We start from the raw sequence: 23,165 nt of genomic DNA, 5'->3' as shown, positions 1-23,165 counted from the left end.
TCATAAGCAGTTATCAAAGTAAGAGAAACCACCTAATCTAGTTGCCCTTAGATTTCTCAATATGGTATGAGAGGTAAGGTGACTACAACAAGGAAAGATAGCGTGAAGAAGACCGACCAATTGTAGAAAGATACATACGGGCTGAGCAAACTAAGGAGCATCTAGAGGGACCATCCATCACATCACAAAGATCACATCATCACATTTTAAGGAAAAGAATACCTTAAGGACCCCACCTCCACTCAAAGAAAGAAGGACTTCACATTTGAAGCATCTTGAAGCCTCCACATTCTACATTGTCATCCAAGGAAGCAAGAAGAAGCATTGCTATCATCATCAAATAAATCAAGGTGATCTCCCTCTCTTTGAAGAAAATATCACATCTCAAGCATATTCGAAGAAAGACATCTCTAGAAGAAGAATAATTGCCCTCTTCAAGGAAGCAAATGATCCAGGTGGATGTTGGTGGTCACCCACCTATCCCATTTGGACCCCCACAACTGTCTCTTTCAGTCTTTTCAGTTTCCTAAATTGTAGCACAGTTTACTATTTTTAGTAGTTTTTCGGGTCCTGAACTTTCGGAGCCGTTTTGAGGCCCTAAACGACGTTTTTTTGGGAATCACGGACCCATGTTGCCTCCCAAAGTGGTAGTACTTGGATAGATCTTTCTAACGAGCTATCGTACGCGTCAAACGGAGATCATATGCCAAAGTTACGACCCCGGGAAATTGATGTACTAATTTACCCAAACGGGGCCCACAATTTGGCGTTTCATCTTCTAGGGTTAGGTTTCGGGATGTGAAGGGTTTTCCATTGTTTCTCAACAATAAATAGGCCTTTGAGCCTCATTGTAACGGGGAGTTCGGAACAGTTCAGAGGCATGTAGCCGCCACTTCTCTCCTCAGAGATAAGCTACCATCGCCCTAACTGGTTTCTTTCCACTTCTGGTTGTAAGCATATTTCAGTATTTTCCATTAATGAAATGAAGTATTATTTCCGCTGCATCTTTGTGTATATGGTTATCTCTGTAATTTGTTGCGTTCCTGTTTAAATCCGGATCAGCAAACATCATTAATCATCATCAAAACAAGAAGACATCCAGTTGAAGATATTATCGTCAAAGGAGCATCTTCACTTGACAAGTAAGTATCTTTATATCTATGTTTGAATCTACTATCAAAATGACTTCATTATGCAAGGAAATCTATATATTGGTTGGGTCATCAAATTTCCTTGCATGGAAGAAGAGGACAGGTTTGGTCCTCATGGATAATGAAGTTGTAGAATATGTAAAGGGCTCCATCTCGAAACCATCTGAAGAGAAAGCTCAAGCATTATCAAAGAATATGAAAGGGGAAATAACGGCTCAAAGAATCCTTATAGAATCAATCAAGGATTCACTCATCCCTTATGTAGCAAAGATGGAGACATCAAAAGAAATCTATGAGAAGTTGGTAGAACTATTTCCGTAAGCACTGTAGGAGAAGTGATATCTTTGAGAACTGAGCTATACAAGACAAAGGTATCAAAAGAAGAAGGGATAACCTCATACCTTATGAGGGTGTCACAAGTAAGAGATCAATTACAAGAGTTAGGGAAATAATGCCTAATAAAGAAATGACCACTGTTGTGCTCAGTGCACTACCGATGAATGGGGCAACTTTGTATCAAGTATCTATGGAAAGAAGGAAGGCACCCCATTTAGTGAACTTTGGTCATTATGTAAGATTGAAGAAACTAGGTTGAAAGCAATAAACAATGTTGGATCAAATGAACAAGTTCAAGCATTTGCTGCCATGGATAGGAGAAAAAGAAAGTTTGGGAAGTTTGGTCCTCAGAAAAAGAAGAAGATCTAATGCTATGGATGTCAGGAATATGGGCATTTGAAGAGAGATTGTCCTAAACTCAATAAAGGCAACAAGAAAAGGAAAGAAATGAATGAAGCCCATATCACTGAAGAAGTAGAAGAACCTGAGAAATCCAGGAAGGAAGAAGGGATAGATCTTCATTATTAAGGTCTCTTACACATTTTATCTTCAAGTACATAACAAGGAGAAGTAGGAGGTGAAAAGACCTCTACTTATGGTTAAAGATTGTAGTCAGGATAGAAAGCATTGTAAGTATGGCAGGATGCATCATATTAGAAGCATAGGATTGAAGCAGAAAAGAGTTCATGACATCATTATAGAAGCTTGAAAGAATAGCTGAAGTAGAAGCCTACATGGTTGTAGTAGTCATCACGATTGAAAGGAAGTAGCTCATGGTATCCTCATTGAAAGCATGAAAAGACAACCGAAATAGTAGTATATATGGTTGGAAGAAAATCATCTAGCATGATAGAAGATAGAAAGGTCATCACACATCATAATTATTAAGGAGTATTTGGAGAATGAGGATCATTGAGATCCTTCACTAGAATCTTTATAAGAAGATTCACCTCTACTTGGAAGAAGCAAGTGTCTCGCTAATAGTCTACATTCCACCTTGTGTGGGATCCATTGTTTAGAAGGATGATGATATGGTGACAAAGGAGTTCAGCATGTCGAGGTTATTTGGGAGCGGGTGCGATAATGGGGTGCAAGAGCGACATTCTTAGAAGTTCCCGGTTTGGGAGTGATTCAGGGAGTGATTTTTATATGATATATATATTTTTTATATTTTGATGCATATATGTCAACAAAAGCATGTAGAATGATGAATTAGATATAAAAAGCATAAAAAACATAGATTGAACCGTATAACGACAATCATCTAGAAGTTATAATCTTCATCAACCACGTCCACAAGTTAGTAACATAGTAACATACAACATATTGAGTCTCATGATTAATCAATCTTAAAGTTTCAAACTTTCAAAATTCAATATATAACATTTATCATCATTGATCACCAAAGTTGTACTTGTAAGCTAAGTGCAACCATTACAACAAATAATATCTAACATAAAATGAACTGTTATAAAATGAAACAACTTTCAACTTTCACGAAGCATCATATTCATAATTCATTACCAATGAGTTATAATTGCCAACTTCAAACGTCAAACTTAAATTGTAATATATTGTTTATAAAAATATCATAATAAATATGAAAGAGTCAACAGTTATAAAGACTACTAGAAACTAGAAAAGACAAATAAATCTATTATCTATTGCTAATGCTTGGGCCTCTTGCCGCCATAGGAAATGCCTAATTGTTTAGTCTTGTTGGAAAATCAGGATCTTTGTCATTAATATCACCCTCTAAGCATTAATATCGAGAGGTATCTTTTTCATTACCTCTGGATCTGTGTAGGGATCTTTGTCATCAATATCACCCTCTAAGCATTAACATAAGATAGAGAAAACATAGCATGTCAAGTCGAGATTTTGTTTGAGTGATGGGTACATTTTTAGTAGGGTCACGATAGAGGAGTTTGACAACCAATGTCACTAACATCAAGGTACATAGAGGGATTGGTGCTCTTGATTAAATATGAGTTCCATACCTTAATACATGACAAAATCCAATGGAAACATTGCAATCCCCCCAATCTTGAAATCCTGAAAAACTGATTAGTTTGCTGGATTTTGAATGAGATCTAAAATTCTACTTTCTCCATATGAAATCCAACGAGGTCGGAACCACTCTCAAACATCCTGAGTCATTTCATGGTAATGTTAAAAATTTAAGTAAAAGGATGAAAATGAAGATTAAGGAGAATGTCACATGTTTATGTTTAGATCCCTTTCCTAACTCCAATTCATCCAAAAGAGATTAATATTCCGGAGTGAAGTAATTTGATGGACATGAGGTGTAAAATTTAGCTGATGCCTGTACAAGGAGGTCTTCCCTCCTCTGTCATGGCATATAGAGTCAAAGTAGAGGGAATTTACCATTTCTTAGATATTGCATTCTAAGAGTGCATCAATGTCAATTCTATGGCTAGTGCCTGAAATTTGGTTGAAAATCCCCTAGGTCACTGGGGCTGATGAGTCACAGGTAGCTAATGTACAGATTTTTTTTTGAGTGAGAATTTTGCCAAAACAAAGGCAATATAGAAAATAAATCTTTTTAGTGAGCTCAAATGACCATGACTTACTTTTTAGAGTTTATTATTTTACTAATAGAAAAGTATCTTTTAAAACCACAATTGCTGTTTATTAATCTGTTATGATTAAGAATTTTCCATCTTTCTCAGTGGCTGGCAATTATATTATTTATTGCTTAATTAATAATTATTACTTCAACCAGGAGGGCTTAGACTCTGGACATGGTGGTTTATGTTTTGAAGTTTGAAATCAGGATATTGATTTATTTATAACTACTTTTCATATCCTTATTTAGTTTCATGTATAGTAGTTGAGTTACTAAAACGCGTTCTTGCAGATATGTACCCTCATTTATACCTACTGGATTGGCAGTTACATCTAATAAATCAAAGGATCCAGAGAAAAAGGTCAAGTATTCTAAAGCCAAATATTATTGAATAGTTGAGAATCTCAAGAGTAGTAGAAATTCCCTTTGAATTTTGTGGTTCTCTGGTCAGAAATAGTCTTTGCTCTTTCAAAATTTTGTTACTCATACTTGTGAAAGTATTGGAATTTTCGCTTATGTAGGCATGGAGAAGAGAGACAGGCCATTTAAGGTGGTGTGGCATGTTAAGACATTGCTATTTTAGGCAGCTTGTAAGAGCTATTTAGTATGATATATTAATTAAATATTGTGAATTTGCATGTTCTCTGGACTGCAGAAAGAAGAAGAAAGACCAAAGGAAAGGGAAAAGGGGAGGTTGCGCAACATTGACAACTTCATGGAAGAACTAAAGGCTGAGCAAGAGTTGAGAGACAAACGAAATCAGGAACGTGGACATCGACAAAGGGAGGGGAGGCAAACAGAAAATGCAACGGTATGCAGCAATTTTTGTTTTGTAACTTGCAGGTTTATTTTGTTAATCTTTTTTTTGTGGACAATAAAATTTTGAAAATTCTTTCTATCACCCAAGTGTTGGGACATAATATTTATTTTTATGTTGTAAACACAAGTTTTAGGATTTAATGTTAGCAATAATTGTTAATTTTGTTAGGTATGCCAAACAAATATGATGATTAAAACCTAACTTACTAGGAAACAGAAACAGATATGGATCTGGATTCGGATATGGATACAGATCCACCAGATTTTTGAAATTAGCCAGGATCTGGATACAGTGGGGAAACGCCATGTAAAAAAAATACACTAATATTTTTTTAAAATAATTTTAGAAACATATTCAAAGTTAAAAATCAAAACTATTCATGAATGACAACATTGAAACTGAAATCATTTGTTAATTTATAAATTTGAAAGATTGAAATCATGGTGCACCGTGCTTTGTACAAAAATGATAACTGTTAATACAAAATTGAGTGTCTCATCAATGATCACTCTATTGATATGATGATGTATAATAGGTCTAACTACATGTCAAAAATGGCTCTATATCCTCATCAATTGGATATTTCAACTCTACCTCTTAATCAACCTGTCATCGTCCTTGACATTTGGCTTAAAATCTAAAAATTCCCATCTAGTTACAGTTGTAAATGAATATTGTACATTGTTTGAGAACATGTTATAGTCTCTGTATCATATTGTTCTAGGAGGATTCTTCACCTAAAGCTGGATGGTATTGATCTAATAAATTATTAATGACACAACCATCCTTTGTTCACAATATATTATTATCTATTTATTGTCTTAAAGCTTTCTTGTTAGCATTATCAAAAATATAAAATTAACATTTTGATGTGTTAAATCTTTTTTATTAGCATTATCATGTGCTATACAGCCTATAGTTATTTAATAACTTATCCAGTGATAAAGCCTATAGATTACTAATAAGTAATTTAACTAAAAATCTAAATAGAATATTTTCTTTTTAGGGTTTCAAATAGGTGGCAAATATAGTTTAAAAAGAAACCAAAATCTCTAATGTTATTTGCTTGGGATTCAACGTGTGAGAGCTAGTTGACACAGGATTTGTTGCAATAGCATGGGATTTGTTCCCGGCTTTGAAGAATCAATCCATTTACATGGCAGGTTCTAGGTGGATTTGGGTGGATCCATATCTGTATCAGTATCTGAAATGGGGATCCATGAATCCGACATCGGACTTTGTGGATCCAGTAACACAGATTAAAACTTAAAACTACTTCTCTTATGTATACACCTAAGTCACCTGACACGGGGATTCGGGACACGTAGGATTCGGGATTCGTGGTGTCGGATTTGGGACACGCTGACCCCCGGAACAGGACACGTTATATATTATTTTATTAAATATATATATATATATATATATAATATTTAAATATATATATATATATATATTAAAAATTAGATATTAGCATATTTCTTACACAAATTTTAATTAATGATACAAATTTATTGATTTCAAAGTTCAAACATAGATCTTGATTCTTCATCTATAGCTATTAGCATGCATAGTACATACAAAATTCAAATAAATGTCAGTGGTACTAGTCACATAAACATAAATGATAAACACACTGACAACTGTAGTTTTCTCATTAAGTCATCAAATCAAAATCTGTTACATAGGTAGGGAAGGGAAAAGCATTAGTGCCAGGTTCAGTTCTGGCACTGAAAGCCACTGATTACACATTTCAATAGGGAAGGGACATTCTGTCGTATGGTAACCATATATCTTCCTCTTCAAGATTGAACTTGAAACCCATGGAAAGCATTTCCAAACAGATCTCTTTATCTTCAAGATTGGACTTGAAACACATGGAATGCATTTCCAATTAGAATAGGTCCATCGGACACTGTATTAAACAGAGTCTGATGGTATGAATAAGACACAGGAATCTTAAATACAACAAATTTAGCGAAAACTAAATATATGATCCATTCAGATCATTGACGTGGCTTCCGTAATAAGTAATTGGATAGTTGTTCTCTTAGGGTTTGAGCATTTGCATCTGCAAATGGGTAGAATTGTTGCTTGTAACCCGAATCATGATGATGTGATAAGGGAACATCGGCGTGCAACTCGTCACCTTGATCAATGATGATGTTATGCAATATACAGCACACAAGGATTATTCGAGGCAATTTATGTTTGTCTGGTCGCCACATCACCCCATCGATAATTCTCCATGTTCCTTTGAACCGTGCTAACGCCCGCTCTACAACCAATCTTGTGCCATGGTGCTTCTTATTGAACTCAATCTTGGAAGCAGAAAGATCAACTGAGAGAGACACGCCCCCTTTTAACCTAGCAGCAGTTCCGAGCCCTCGAAACGAATCCGCAAACCAGGACTCGTCATAAAATTCGAGACACGATTTGAAAATTCGAGACACGATTTGGAAATTCGCGGCACGTTACTGGACACGACGTGTCACAAGAGGACACGACGTGTCACAAGAGGACACGACGTGCCATGAAATCTTGACACGAATCCGCAGAGAATCGTGTCGGATTCGACCGATTCACGATTCGTCAAGGGTTTTGGACGAATCCGGTTTGATAGGTATACACAATACATACACTTTATTTGATGTATGTATAATTAAATGGTAGTTTATTTTTTCTTTGAAATATGTATCTTGGAGATACCTGCTGGTTAAGTAATAGGACACAACCAAAGGGGTGCTGTGTTCATGTCCCATATGTTTGGGCACAAGCATACTAGGTCGCATGCCCTAAACATAGTGGATGTGCCCTAGTTGTGTACTACCTGTTTTACTGTCAAAAGCAGCGTTCGTTGCTATTTTCTCACTTTTAGTCGTATGGAAAGAGCTCTTATAGTCTCTCATTGTGTAGGTGAAGGGTAAAATCAAGATTTGAAGGGATACCAAGTGTTTTGTAAATATTCTATTTTAATATTTAAATTGATGTTCATATCTATATTTCTTTTGTTGTATATCTATCTATATATATATATATATATATATTTCCTCCATGTCTTGTTTGTAGGGTTGACATTGTTAGTTTTGTAGCATCAGACAAGTGTTCTAGTCTCAACTTTGGTCAAAGAGGCTAAGAAACACTAGATCTCCAAAACCCAGAAAAAGTTTAAGGAAAAAACACCTAGAGATGACTCAATTATGTTAATTGATCAATATTTAAATATTTCCTAAGTCTAACTTACGAAAAGTGATTAATTAACAATAATTAATTGAGAAAGGTGAGAATTCTCTAGAAACTGACACGGATCAAGCTGGAGATGACTTTAACAACTCTATGGGTAGATGGAGAACACATAGGAGATGTCAATTTCCTTGGTAGATCGAGCATCCAACAGTTGAGTAGAGATAGTTCGAGCCAGAAGGGAAGTAGGGAAAGAGAGGGAGCAGGAACAATGAGTCTGGAGGAAGATTTCTAGTTTCAGAGAGACAACAAAAGGAGGCTGAGTTATTCTATTAGAGGCTGCGCAGGAAGCTTTAGAGTGGTAGATCGATTTAGTTCAGCAGGGGGTCGATTCAACTTCCAAAGGACGAGAAAATTTTCTAGATGGCCAGAGGATCACTTCCAATCGCAACAACATGAAAGACGTCTGAATCAGAGGTAGATTCCAAGAGTGCAAGTTACAGGCTATGCAACATCTATGTAGAGGTGTGCATAGGGGTTTTGGACGAGAAGTTTTTCTGGTGGTGTTGTGTTGGGATTGCTTGTGGAGGAGGGATAAATTCCCTTAATAATTTTGTTAGATTTTCTTGTAAAGATTGCTAGTTTTCGATATTGAGATTGTAATCAGATTATTTCATTACTACCTAATAACAAAACCCTCATCTGTTGCACCAGTTTTCCCACATTGGGGTTTTCTAAGACCATTTGTCCAAAAATAACTGTGTCAATTTTATTTTGTGCGTGTTAGCATTTTCTCAGTTTCAAGCATTTTATTTTCCGCAGTGCTTTTATGGTGAAAATTGCAGTTGTGATTTTATTTGTTATTTGTCGTAGCATATAAACTGCACTTAATTTTAATCAGTTGGAAGAATAATTTCTAGTTGCTGTAATAGATTAAAAGTTTCACATGGTACCAGAGCGTGTTTGAAAACAGATAAATGGCTTAGTGACGAGGATAAATTTTGCAGCTTCAGAGGGAGTATTTGAGAATTTTTTTTGGGTTTGCACAGATGGCCAGCCAGACAATTCGAATTGCTGGGCAAGGGTTCAATTTCTAGTTGCAAGTGTAGGGAAAGGTTGAACAAGCTAGTAGTAATTCCAACAGGCAGTGGTGTTGCCAGGCATTAGTTCTGATGAGCAAAACACATAATTCGTTGAGAAAATCTGGGTGCTGTTGGTTTGCAGCTAGACCAGTAGTAGATCAATGCCGGGTGAAAGAGAAAAATACATACAAGGGGATTTTCTTAGAGAGTTTCCAGATTCAATTTTCTGGAGGAAATCTATGGTTTCCAGTTGTAGGTGGCAGTAGAAGCTAGTAGAATTGTGCATTCTAGGAGGGAGTGTGAGTACCAGAGCAAGCAACCAAGCAAAAAAAAAGAGATTCACGTTTATTTCCTAGTTGTGAATTTTGTAGAAAATGGCCTCAATAGGACTTTGAGATTAGGATAGGCTAGATGGAGCATCCAACTACTGTATCTAGAAAGCCAGGATGCCTTTCCTGCTAGATGACCATGGTATGAAAACGTACACATAGAGAGAGTTATAGTCGTACCTATAGACTTGCAAAACTGGAGAACTTCAGAAAGGAGATGGCCAAGGCAAAGTGGCTGATGCTTGATGGCTTTTAGGATCATATAGTCTCACAATTAGCGGCCAAGAATATGGCCAAAGAAATGTGGGATGCTATTGCTATGCTTTTCCAGAATCCTTCCAAGAATCAGAAGATGTTCTTGAAGGAGAAATTGAGGCTAACCAGGATGAGTAAAGGTGAAGGAGTTACTGTTGATCTCACTAGGATTTAGGATGTCCGAGACGAGCTTACCGCAGTTGGAGAAGCACCTCAAGGGAGTGAGTTGGTTCGTACAACTCTCAATGGTTTCATCCGAGAGTACACCACTTTTGTCTAAGGTATCACTGGACGAGATCAACTACTTGGTTGGGATTGATTGTGGGTAGAGTTTACGCAGGAGGAGATGAGGCTCTCTCTAGTGAATAACAATATTAGTGGCAAGGACCGAAGGATGTGCAAGAAGAGGAGAATGTGGCCTTTGCATCAAAGGGAAAGGAAAAGAAGGGTCCCAGTTAGGGACAAGACTCACTGGGAGGAAAAAAGAAAAAAAGGATTTGTCGAAGATCAAGTGCTGCAGGTGTGATGAGTTTGGTCACTACAGTGCCTAGTGTCCGAAAATGAAGAAGGACAAGATGGAGAAGCAGGTGTAGGAACAACTTTGATGGAGATCGACAATTTGTCTTCCAGGTTGGAGGATGATTTCGAACTATATGCAACTATACGTCATGGAAAGAGGTGGGGAGACATTAAGCTCTAGACCCTAGAGTTGCGAGTTTTTGGGCAGGGTCCATAGAAGAGCAACAACAGTCACAGTTTACTCCTCATATGGGTCATTACCCTTGCTAGAGGGGCCCATAGTATTTAGTAGTAGTTGGATCAATGTCAGCCTGTGCAGTTAGATCTTGAGGCACAGTTGCAGTACTAGTTGCAGTTAGATGTTGAGGGGTGCAATGCAGTGGCAACATAGACAATTACTCAGTAGATAGAGCAAAGGCTAGTAGTAGTCAGAGACTCAGGAGACATTTGTAGCATATGGACACAGTCGATTTAGAGTCTTTTAGTTCTCAGTTGCCGTAGTTGCAGCAACAACAACATGAGAGCAGTTGTAATGCAAGGTAAATTTGGCAACAATACAGTTTGTACAGTGCAGTGTCAGCAACAACGTAGATGTGGGATGGTTCAACCCAAAGTAACAGATGAATCAAAATTGTGCAGTGGTTGGGGGACATTGGCAGATTGCCACAGTTGTCAGACATCAGTATTGTGTATGGGAGGCTGTTATGAGTCATAGAGTGAAAGAGAACACCTTCCTTGCTAAGAGGGAGTGTTAGTTTTGTAGCATTAGACAGGTGTTCTAGTCTCGACTTTGGTCAGAGAGGCTAAGAAACACCAAATCTCCAAGACCCATAAAAGGTTTTAGGAGAAAATACCTAGAGATCACTTAATTTAGTTAATTGATCAATAATTAAATATTTCGTAACTCTAACTTAGGAAAAGTGATTAATTAACATTAATTAATTGAGAAAGGTGAGAATTCTCTAGAAACTCACAAGAATCAAGTGGGAGATGATCTTAGCCGTTGATGGGGATCTAAACATGGCCGTTAGTTCACCAATGAGAGATTATAACTCTATGGGTAGATGGAGAACACATAAGAGAGGTTGATTTCCTTGGCAGATCGAGCATCCAGTAGTTGAGCAAAGAGAGTTCGAGCCAGAAGGGAAGCAGAGACAAAGAGGGAGCAAAGACAATGAGTTTGGAGGAAGATTTCCAGTTCTAGAGAGACAGTAGCAGGAGGCCGAGTTATTCCGCTAGAGGTTGCGTAGACAACTTTAGAGTGGCAGATTGATTTAGTTGGGGAGGAAGTTGATTCAACTTCTAGAGGCCAGGAAAGTTTTCTAGAGAGCCAGAGGATCACTTCCAGCAGTAGCAGCAGGCAGGACATTTGACTTAGAGGAAGATTCCAGGAGTGTGAGTTACAGGTTGTGCAACATCTGCACAGAGTCCTCCGTAGGGGTTTTGGAAAGCCAATTTTTCCAAGTGGTGTTGTAACAGGATTGCTCGTGGAGGGAGAAATTCCCTCAATAATTTTGCCATATTTTCTTACTGAGGATTGCTAGTTTTCGACATCTATATTGTACTCAGATTACTTCACTATTGCATAATAATAAAATCCTCATCTGCTGCACCGATTTTTCCACATTAGGTTTTTCCGAGGACATTTGCCCAAAAATAACTGTCAATTTTATTGTGTGTATGCTTGCATTTGCTCGGTTTCCAATATTTTATTTTCCGCAACGTTTTTATGGTGAAAATTGCACTTGTGATTTTATTCGTTATTTGTCGTAGCAAATGAACTGTACAAATTTCTCAATAGAAATCCAACTGTAGTTATTCATATTATTTCTTTTACTTATTATTTCATAAATAAGTTATTCACAATGTTTCTACAACAAATATCAAAATAAATTCTACTGCGGCCTTCACGATTAGAAATACCGCAGTGAGCAAATGCAAGGAAAAATACTAGCACAAGTATAATCACAATGACAATTATTATTGGACAGTTGTCCCATGAAAAACCTAATGTGGGAAAACCGGTGCAGGAGATGAGGGCTTCTTTATTAATCTTTAGCAAAAATTTCATGTACAAGATAAAACCTGTAGAATAGAAGAGGAATCTTTGTGAGAAATTTTACAGACAATTTTCTCACACTTCTCGACGTGATTCTGATCCAAGAGAGGACCTGCTGCTCCCTTTGCATCACACTGCGTCAACTTCTGCATAGGGACTGCGCAGTCCCAGCATCACAACCTCTGTTTTGTTCCTCCTCTGCGTCACAGCCTCCACGCTGCCCCTTCTCTAATCTACGTTTTCTGCTCCTGCACTCCCAACTAGTGTTGATACCTTCTCTCCTTCTCACTTGCAACTCTCCCTCAAATTCGATTTTCTCTTGCTGAACTTCGACCAGTAAGAAAATCGATCTGACTTGGGCAACTGAGTATCTACCTGGTGTATTTTCCAAATGTCGATCGAAGTTCTTCTTATAATCCTCCAGTTGAGTAATCAATGACCCAGATTAGATTCTAATCAATGGCTTAGATCATTTGGACTCTATCTCCATCTTCTTGTAGAAGTTTCACCCACAGTTAGATTAATACCCATGAATTATTTTAATTTCATAGGTTTAGACTTAGGCACCCATTAAAAATAATTAATTATTTTAATAAAACTATCTCCGGGTGGAATTTCCCAAAACGATTTCTGGGTATTGTTGAATACATGTGTCCTAGCCTCTCTGCAAATTTCGAGACTCAGAACATATTCGATGCTACCAAAAATCGACATAAACTACACTTAATTTTAATCAATTAGAAGAATAATTTCCAGTTGCTGCAATAGATTAAATTTCACAGACATGTCCCATTTCAAACTTGTATTTCTGTGTCCTTCATGCCCCGTGCCCTTGTGTCATATGACTTAGCTCACCGGACAATTCCCCCCATTCCAAGGATGATCGGAATTGGATCATTATATTGTTTGTCATCCATCTCGATGCATTTGGAGTGGAAAAATTAGAGGAATCAACTCATGGGATCGTTTTTATCGGCGGGAATGAGTTTGGCGAAACAAGGTCTGAAACTTTTTGGGAGTGCTTTGAATCATCAAACATCGTTTTTTGGGGGTGAAACTTTGCAGCTTTAGTGCAACACTTTTTCATGTTATTCTATAGACAAAGACCTTTCCAACGGCGCAAGAAGCGCATCAGTCGGAGTCTGTATGCAAAATTTATGCCACTTAGAAGTTGACCTTCCTGTTTTCACACCTATAGTTCAGGAGGGTGCCCCGTCATCCCCCATTATTTATGGAAAAGATTCTAGTCACGTATTTGTGATGTAAAAGACTCTAGAAGAGTCTATTTTGTAAATCTAGTTAAGAGTTGTAGTCAAACTTAACCACTAGTAGGTTATCAGGCTGTGTTATAACTAGGCCACTAGGAGGAAGAGGCATTCCATTTTTTCGAGAGTAGCTTGTTCTATCGCTGAGCAAAGATAGCCATGAGAGATAGGAGGTAGAGCACACAGAGAGGATCTGTGCACTGTAGCAGCCCATGGGCCACAAACATTACTTCTTTGCCACAAGCATTACTTCTTTGTACTTGCAGCCATATTTCCAGACAGAGAAAGAGAGCGAAGTGACCTCACCTTCCAGCTAGGTTTTCTCCCAAAAGGGTTTCCCATAGAGCATATGTTGTTTCTTGTGTGTTGTGTGTGCTTATTTTGCCGTTCTCTACTTTTTTGCATAATTTCCATTCGCATGCATGCACTAATTACAGTTAAATCCACAGATCTTAAAGTTTAATAAATTGTAATAGTGTATAATTTTTAGAGTTTTAATATAATATTATTAGATTTGTTGTGACGAACTGTCGAGTGGAATATCCACGACAATTTAAGGATCAAAGGATGGTACTTAAGGTAAATCACATTCTGCAGAAGCTTGAGGCTTTAACAATATATGGCTCAAGGCTATTACAAGTTTCAACAGTATTCTCATTAAGAGCTAAACATGTGCCTTCTGGGAAATGGACTCGGTGGGGAATGTAACACTCCTATGCTTCATAGGTGGGGTGGAGGGGCTCATGGGGGAACGTTTCCGCACACCCCCCTTTGGGAGAATCTTGGGGATAAGTTTCCTCCAAAGCGGGGCATTTGGGTGCTCCCCCCTCCCTAATATGGGGGACACTTGGCCTTGATTTTTTTCCCCAACAACCCTTTAAGATAGAATAAAGACAAGGGATAGAGTTTTGAGGAGCTTGTGACCTTGGTAATTAATGGTAATATTAATTTCTAAAGTAAAAACTATCCCTTTACTTAAATTTTAACATTACCACTAATTGTTTTAGTATGTTTGAAAGTGGTTCCAACCCTGTTGGACTTCATATGGAGAAAGTAAATTTTTATATCTCATTTAGAATCTAGTAGACTTAATTTTCAAGATTTTTGGGTTGGCAAGATAATAGCATTTTCACTGGATTGCACAATGATGAAATTGCATGGGATGAATTGTTATTGTTGGGATTTTATCATTATCATTATTATTTTTTATAATTTTGGAGAGGGGAACACCTATGCTAGGGACCCCGATCACTGCCCACCTCCCCCCGAATTTCCATAAATTTGGGGGTGCTCTGTAACAAACTAAATTTATATAAAAATAAACACAAATAATGTAAAAAACAACAAATAAGATTAATAATTAATTAGTTAACAATTAATGAAAAGGTATGTCCCTAAAGGACATAACTGTTTGTGAAGGGGTACTTACTTGGCTATATATATAGGACCCTCATTCTCATTTGTATCATCCTACATCAATTCTTTATAGAATATACAATTTACACTTATTGTCCTACAATGGATGTATTTGTCTATGAAGTATTTTAATATTTCCACAGCGTATACGACTAGTGGTCGTTACATTGGTATCAAAGCTTCGTCTGATTTGGCCTTTGACCATCAACCTGTCGTCAACTTTGTTGCCATCATGATTCTAGAATTTCACTACCAGTTTTGGAGTTTCTCCAGCTTGCTGTTAGGCCTTCAGCCATAAAAAAAGTAAAAAAAAAGGAGAAAAAAAAGAAGAAAGTAGTACACTAAAAAAAAGAAAAAGAAGGGGAAAGCAACAACAATACCTATATATAAAGTTAAAAAAAAAGATATAAAAAAAATATTAAAAGAATAAAAATATTTAAAAAAATATATATTAAAAACCGAATATATATATATATATATATTTCAAAAAAAAATATCGAAACAAAAAATTGGAAAAAGAAAATAACAAAAATATAAAACAATAGAAAAATTACCTGGGCCTGTACAAAACACATACCACCGGAACCTCAGTTGTTCAATCTAGCGGCAGCCGTTGCAATAAACCGTGTAATTATTTCAGTCCGACGTGCCACCTCAAACTACATATCGGCCAACACCGTGCCGCTTGCCAACTTCGTGCCTCTGTTGACTGCGTATCTGCAAACACCAACCAACCAGCTCACTACGAACAATAGTATCCACACGTAGCCCAAACAGCCAACCATGTGTCGACTGCCATAGCCATCATCACCTTGCTCCTACGCACCATCCCCTAGCCATCTGAAAGAAAAAATATACAAGAATGCACACACTGCAGGGCAATCGTCAGTTTCCCTGCACCACTCTCGAACGACACATCCGCCTCAGCCTCTGCTCTATGCATATTTTTCACTATTCGAATAACTATTATAAAAAATAAAAGAAAAAGAAAATCACTGTCTTCCGTCCTGCCCCTGCTGTCTTCCCTACTCATTGTGCATCACAATGTTCAGGTTGCAATTAGGCTACTCACACCACTGTCGATCTGCTCCTTCGCAAGGCTACCTTGGCCAGTCATCGTGACTGTTATTTGTACCTATCGGTCACTACTACCCCTGCGTTTCCTTACTCGTCGCCAAACATTTGTGATCATCCATGCTGACTATAGCACGTCAACGCCCCTATCGCCTTCCAACGGGCATCACTATCCACACCCTTGCAATACCTGTGTTCTGCCACCTCTTGTATCATACAAAAACTTTTGCATACATCCAAGTTGCCATACACAATTTGGTGTCCACTCGTGCAGTTTATTTCATAGAAAATTGTAAAACTGCTATTGATGTCACCACGTTTTGAACGGTTGACAATGAAAAGGAAATATTAGTGGAGTTAATACAAGGTGGAATATAGAGTTGTGACTATTCCATATGGTTGGCTTAATTTGGCTAGCCATAGGATTATATTAAAAATAATTTTAACATATAACATATAACATAAATTCAAAATTCTTTTCTTACAAATGTTCAAATGGGACATGACTCAAGTACATCTTTCTTTGACTCAATAATTTCTTTTTGACTCTATAAGCATGAAGAACATGCTTTCACTAAAAATCAATATAATAAATGAATATAATAAATACATCAATGATAGATTATATTACATAATGAAGGCCAACACTAGTTATATTACCAATGGTATTTACAACAAACAACATAGCCACCAATAAAAATAGATGAATAGAATGTCATTTTACAAGTAAAAAATATATTATAGCCAATTGGTTTTATAAAATTGAAAATGGAAGCTATCATAAAAGTTTGGACACGAGACAACACTAATGGTTTTGCCTAGTGGAAATAATAACAACAAAGTCTATGGATACTAGTGTTATTAGGATTGGACCAGACTGAACTAGTTTGAACCGGCCGGTCTGATCGTTTTGAGCCAAAAACCAGTCACAAGTGTTTTTCGCTGGTTCAAAACCAAACTGACCTTTTTCCCCAAACTGGCCAGTTTGACTCTAATTCGGTAAAGCCACATAGAACGTAGCAAGTGGGGTCTGCTTTGCTCTTTTCCTTTTATTTTTTGTCTTAGCTGATGGACACTAGCCCACAATACGTGCCTAATATTCAAGCCTATGGCCCTACTATTGCTATGCAATTCATGGTAATGTTAAATTCTTAAAGTATTTTCATCCTTTTACTTAAATTTTTGACATTACCATGAAATGACTTAGGATATTTGAGAGTGGATCCGACCTCATTGGATTTCATATGGAGAATGTAGAATTCTAGATCTCACTTAATATTCAATAGACCTAATAGTTTTTTAGAATTTCAGGATTGGGGGGATTGCAATGTTTCCATTAGATTTTGTCATGTATGAGGGTATTGAACTAACATTTTATCAAAAGCACCAATCCCTCTATGTACCTTGATGTTAGTGCAGGGTTGCGGGGGGGCACCCCCCTCGAACCCGCTCCCGAAACGCGCTCTGCTTGGGAGAGGATAGGGAGCGAACAAGGGAGTGGTCAAGGAGCATTCGCTCTCGAAGCAAATTTTTTAAGGCGGGAGCAATCGGGGAGAGATCACTCCCACCTTAAAGAAATTGCTCCTTGTGGGCAAATTTCGTAGGCTGCGTGATGGGAAAGGGAGGGAGGGGAAGGGCCAAAAGAAATAAAAGGCCCTCATCCCCTCCCATTATTCATCATTTGCATATTGAGAGAGCAAGAGAGGGCTTTTGGAATTGGAGCTTGAGTTGAGGAGGAAGATTGAGAGGATTGCTTGGGAGTTTGAGGAGCTTGGAAGGGAGATTAGAGCTTGGGATTGAAGGCCAAAGAGGTAGGATATTGACTCTAATCTAGCATTTGTATCTTTTATATGTTCATTGTTAAATGAAAATGTTCTCCTCTCTTTCCCATTCCCATTCCTCCATTTTATTGCAAGCAAGAAACTATAACTCCACCAAAGTTCAAAACTTCAAAGAATCAAAACTTCAAACATACTGGCTATATGACTTGGCATTCTTTTGATGTTGGTTCATTTTTTAGTTATTATGGTGTTGGAGAGTAGAAGAAGAAGGGTTGATCATGATGAAGAGGATGAAGAAATGGGTAGTGGTGCATTTGAAAATCCTAGAGAGGAGTTCCTTGGTGAGGAGGAACAGGAGAGTGGAGATGATGAGGGCACAAAAACGAAACCAAATCCCATTGTGGAAATATGTTTCTAGTCCTGAAGCATGGAAAGGGCTTGGAACCACTAAATTTACATGCGTCCATTGCAAAAACACTTACACAGGTTCATACCCCCGTGCCACAAAGCACCTTTGTGGGAAAATGCCATGGGATGGAGGTAAACAAGTAGGAATCAAAACTTGTGTAAGTGTGACAACAAAACAAAGAGCCAAATACATAAGGGAAGAGCCAAACGATAAAAGTTTGACTTTCAACATGATAGTCCATAATCACATAGACAAAGAACTACATCAACATGCTCCCATGGTAGTGGATATGGAAGCATAGGAACAAACATCCCTTTAAGGCGTAGAACCATATCAGATTTCCTTGACGAAGGGTGTAGGAATGATGTGGATCCAAAAATTTACCGATTTCTCTATGCATATGGAATACCATTCAATGTTCTTCGCTCCTCTTATTGGCATGAAATGGTTTTCACCATTAATGATACCCCTAAATGATACAAGAGCCCTAGGTATGACAGGGCTAGGACCGTGGGACTTGATCATGAAAAAGAAAAAATAGCACATGCTCTAGGTAGAATGACAAATTCTTGGAATGAGCATGGTGTATCCATTGTATCTGATGGATGGACAAATGTAAAAGGCAAGCCATTGATAAGTGTTCTTGCTGTGTGGTGCAGCCTTCCTTTCAACATATGATTACTCAGAAAAGTTTAAGGCTGCCACCAACATTGCAGAACCATTACTTCAAACAATTGAAGGTATTAGGCCATATAATGTCATCCAAGTCATCACTGATATTCTTCTAATTGTGAGACGACAAGAGCAATTATTGAGGATAAATACCCCAACATATTTTGGTCTGGGTGTTTGGTTCACTCATTGAACCTTTTGATGCATGGTATTATTAAGAACAAACACCCTCACTACAAATTCATTGGTGATTTGTACAAGAGAGGCAAAAAAATGATTAAATTTATTACAAATCATAGCAATACCCATGGGCTTTTCCGTAGTCACTCAAGTTTGGAGTTGTTTAAGATTGCGAAGACTAGATTTGATAGATATTATGTCACCTTTAGGCGCCTTTTGAATGTAAGAGAGTCATTGGCTAGCATGGTGTCAAGTCAACACTAGAAGGTATTAAAGACAGGGCTCCAACCGTTGTTGAAAAACAAGGTTTTGAACAGGAGGACACTGCTCTTGATGCTCTAGTTTGGGCACGTGTGGGGGAAGTTTTGCAATTCACCAAGCCCATGTATAACATGATTCGTTTTGCAGATACAGATGTATCAGTGATGGGGAGGTGTATGAGAAATATGGATAACATGTTGGGGCAAATAAAAGATATTGTTCAGGAAAAAGATCCCAACTTGTATGACATTATTCACAAATGTGTGTGTGCATGGTGGAATAAAATTAATGTTCCACCACATGCCTTGGCATATATTCTTATGCCAAATACTACTCTCCATCTTGGTTGGGAAAACCTGCACTTGAGGGTGGCGTTAGGGCCAAAACATATACAAATCCAGAGGTACAAGAGGGATATATGAAATCATTAGACAAGCTGGTCCTTAACAGGGAGGAGTGTGCTAATCTGTATCTTGAATTAGGCAAATACTTCACTAGCACTAGAGTGTTTGGTTGTCTACATGCAATGGAAGATAGGGATAGATTTAATGCTATCACATGGTAGGACGCATATGGTAGGGAGGGACTTTTGCCATAATTCGCAAAAAGATGCTCTCACTGGTTGTAAATATGTCTTCTGCATAGAGGTGTTGGAGCACCTACAACTTCATCCATAATGTGCCAAGAAACAAACTCAATGAAACCGGGCAAAATTTTTGGTTTATGAGCACTACAACTGAAGGTTGTTGAGTCATTATTGTGATCGGGTTCGTGAGGATACATCCTATACAACTTGGGACAATAATCTAGATGAAGATAATTTTGAGGATGGTGTTCTACGTCTAGAAGAATTGCAGACAAAACTTTTGAAATATGATGATGAAGCAACACCAGCCATGCCACCCCCACCATCCAGTAGCAGTGCTCGAGTTCCAACATCTTTGCCTTCTTTGACGCCATCTCCATCTACATCCTCATGTGGAGGGCATGTGGCTTTTGGTTTTGGTTGTCCAACTATGTAGGAGGAGACTCCTAGTAGACCACCATGACCTTCTCAGAAATTAGGCATTTGTCGTGGCAAGAGGCCCTAACATTAGCAGTAGATAATGGATTTACTTGTCTTTTCCAGTTTGTAGTAGTTTTTTTTATAACTTTTGACTCTTTCATATTTATTATGATATTTTTTGTAAACAATATATGACAATTTAAGTTTGAAGTTTGAAGTTGGAACTTGGCAATTATAACTCATTAGTAATGAATTATGAATATATTATATTAGATATTCTTTGTTGTAATGGTTAATCTCGACTTCCTTTTGAGTAGCCACATAGATTATATAGCCCTTAGTATTTTCGCTATAGCCCACGAAGATTCCTTTCTTTCTAGATGCACCCAATTTGTTCCTTTTCTCTTTCGGTAGATGAAAATATACAGGACTTCCAAAAATTTCTAAAATGAGATACGTCAGGTTTCTCACGAGTGAACATCTCTTCCGGAGTCTTGGAACCCAATGCTTGATGAGGGCATCGGTTTTGAACATATATGGCGATATTCGCAGCTTCGGCCCATAGAAACTTTGGAAGCCTTTGATCATGGAGCATAGCACGAACAACTTCCACAATTGTACGATTCTTCCTTTCCACCACACGATTCTTCCTTCTTCACTGGTTGTAAACATGTCTTCTGCAGAGAGGTGTTGGAGCACCTACAACTTCATCCATAATGTGCCTAGAAACATACTCAATGAAACTGGGCAAAATTTTTGGTTTATGAGCACTACAACTCAAGGTTGTTGAGTCATTATTGTGATCGGGTTCGTGAGGATACATCCTATACAACTTGGGACAATAATCTAGATGAAGATAATTTTGAGGATGGTGTTCTACATCTAGAAGAATTGCAGACAAAACTTTTGAAATATGATGATGAAGCAACACCAACGATGCCACCCCCACCATCCAGTAGCAGTGCTCGAGTTCCAACATCTTTGCCTTCTTTGACGCCATCTCCATCTACATCCTCATGTGGAGGGCATGTGGCTTTTGGTTTTGGTTGTCCAACTATGCAGGAGGAGACTCCTAGTAGACCACCATGACCTTCTCAGAAATTAGACATTTGTCGTGGCAAGAGGCCCTAACATTAGCAGTAGATAATGGATTTACTTGTCTTTTCCAGTTTGTAGTAGTTTTTTTTATAACTTTTGACTCTTTCATATTTATTATGATATTTTTTGTAAACAATATATGACAATTTAAGTTTGAAGTTTGAAGTTGGAACTTGGCAATTATAACTCATTAGTAATGAATTATGAATATATTATATTAGATATTCTTTGTTGTAATGGTTAAAAGTACAACTTTAGTGATTAATGATGATAAATTTTAGATATTGAATTTTGAAATCTTGAAACTTTAAGATTGATGAATCATGAGACTCGATATGTTGTGTGTTACTAACCTTTGGACGTGGTTGATGAGGGTTATAACGTCTAGATGATTGATGTTATATGGTTCAATCCATGTTTTAATGTTTTTTATATCTAATTCATCATTCTACATGCTTTTGTTGACATATATGCATCAAAATATATAAAAATATATATTATATAAAATTCTGCTCCCTATTTGCTTCCAAACCAGGAGTGTTTGAAACTTTGAAAATGTCGCTCCTTGCTCTCGCTTCTGCTCCTGCTCCCCGCTTTCACTCCCGCTCCCAAGTAACTTTGTGTCAGTGGCATTGATTGTTAAAATCCTCCATCATGATCCTACTAAAAATGTACCCATCACTCAAACAAAACCTTGAATTGACATGCTAAGCATTTTTTATATTATTTAATTCTTAGAGGGTATTATTGATGGTGAAGGTCCCAATATGGGCGAAGATTTTGATGATATGTAGGTATTTGTTGTAGCATGATTTTTTTTGGATGTTATAGGCCACCTAGGTCTTGTTTTTTGATGTATTTCCAGTTCGAAGTGTTGGAAAATGTAAGTAGGTTCGGTCTTCATAATTGTATTTGAAGTCAAAATGTAATATATTTGTCAAAAGAATAGCAAAAATAATTTCCATTATTATTAAATTGACTTGTTAAAGCATGGGTTTCATGGTTGGGTCCATTGTCATAGGTCAAGCCTCCATTGTAGGCTTTAGGATTATTTATTTGGATCAACGTTGATTTGTTTATAGGTCAAAGACTCCTCCATCAAGTCTCCTCTTGTCGGCTTCAAATAAGCCATCGTCATGTCAGCTTCAATCGAGTGAACTCATGTCGGCCTAATCTTAAATAAAGACACAACTTTTCATGAAATCATGTTGGCCTATTTTCAAAAAGGAACAACTATATATACAAGCCCAATACCTTGCATTCCACAGAAAAGAACAAATTCATATATCTCTAAAATGAAGTTTGGATGTCAGAGGATATACTCTTGGTGCAATCACAAAAGTTCGTATTGGTGTTGCAGTACTCGTGATAAAATTGCGATTTTTAAAGTCTAACGATAATATCGCCCGATAAATACAACCTATTTTTTGAAAAAAATCGCGATTCGATAGCAAAAAATCGCGGGCCATTACAACAACATGTTTATAAAACAAAAATCATGATTTTTTGAAATTCATTTGCACAGACAGCGGCACGCCGGCAGCGACGAGGTTCTGGAGTGACCTCTTGGTCATTTGGGAGCTGAATTCGCTGATTGGAGGAGAAAAATGGAGTGAGAGCTAAGGAGGAGACGAATTTTCTCCATCAAACCGGTATGGGCACCAAAAGTTTGTGTTTTGTAA

General features: G+C 37.5%; 1 protein-coding gene across 4 annotated transcripts in view; it reads left to right on the top strand.

Moving 5' to 3' along the window:
- Nucleotides 1-23,165, top strand: part of LOC149150832 (protein RRC1-like) — a 235,550-nt gene that overhangs the window by 79,285 nt on the left and 133,100 nt on the right. For all 4 annotated transcript variants that reach the window (XM_089445554.1, XM_089445553.1, XM_089445552.1 and 1 more), the window contains exons 2-3: nucleotides 4,369-4,438; nucleotides 4,733-4,888. In XM_089445554.1, coding sequence (XP_089301680.1) covers nucleotides 4,369-4,438; nucleotides 4,733-4,888 — 226 coding nt within the window. The remainder of the gene's footprint in view (nucleotides 1-4,368; nucleotides 4,439-4,732; nucleotides 4,889-23,165) is intronic.

Source organism: Pinus tabuliformis, chromosome 9 (genome assembly GCF_031772625.1).
Source record: "Pinus tabuliformis cultivar Carrire ecotype Pingquan chromosome 9, CPIR1, whole genome shotgun sequence".
NCBI classification, from domain to species: domain Eukaryota; kingdom Viridiplantae; phylum Streptophyta; class Pinopsida; order Pinales; family Pinaceae; genus Pinus; species Pinus tabuliformis.
This window is presented reverse-complemented; position numbering and strand designations above follow the sequence as displayed.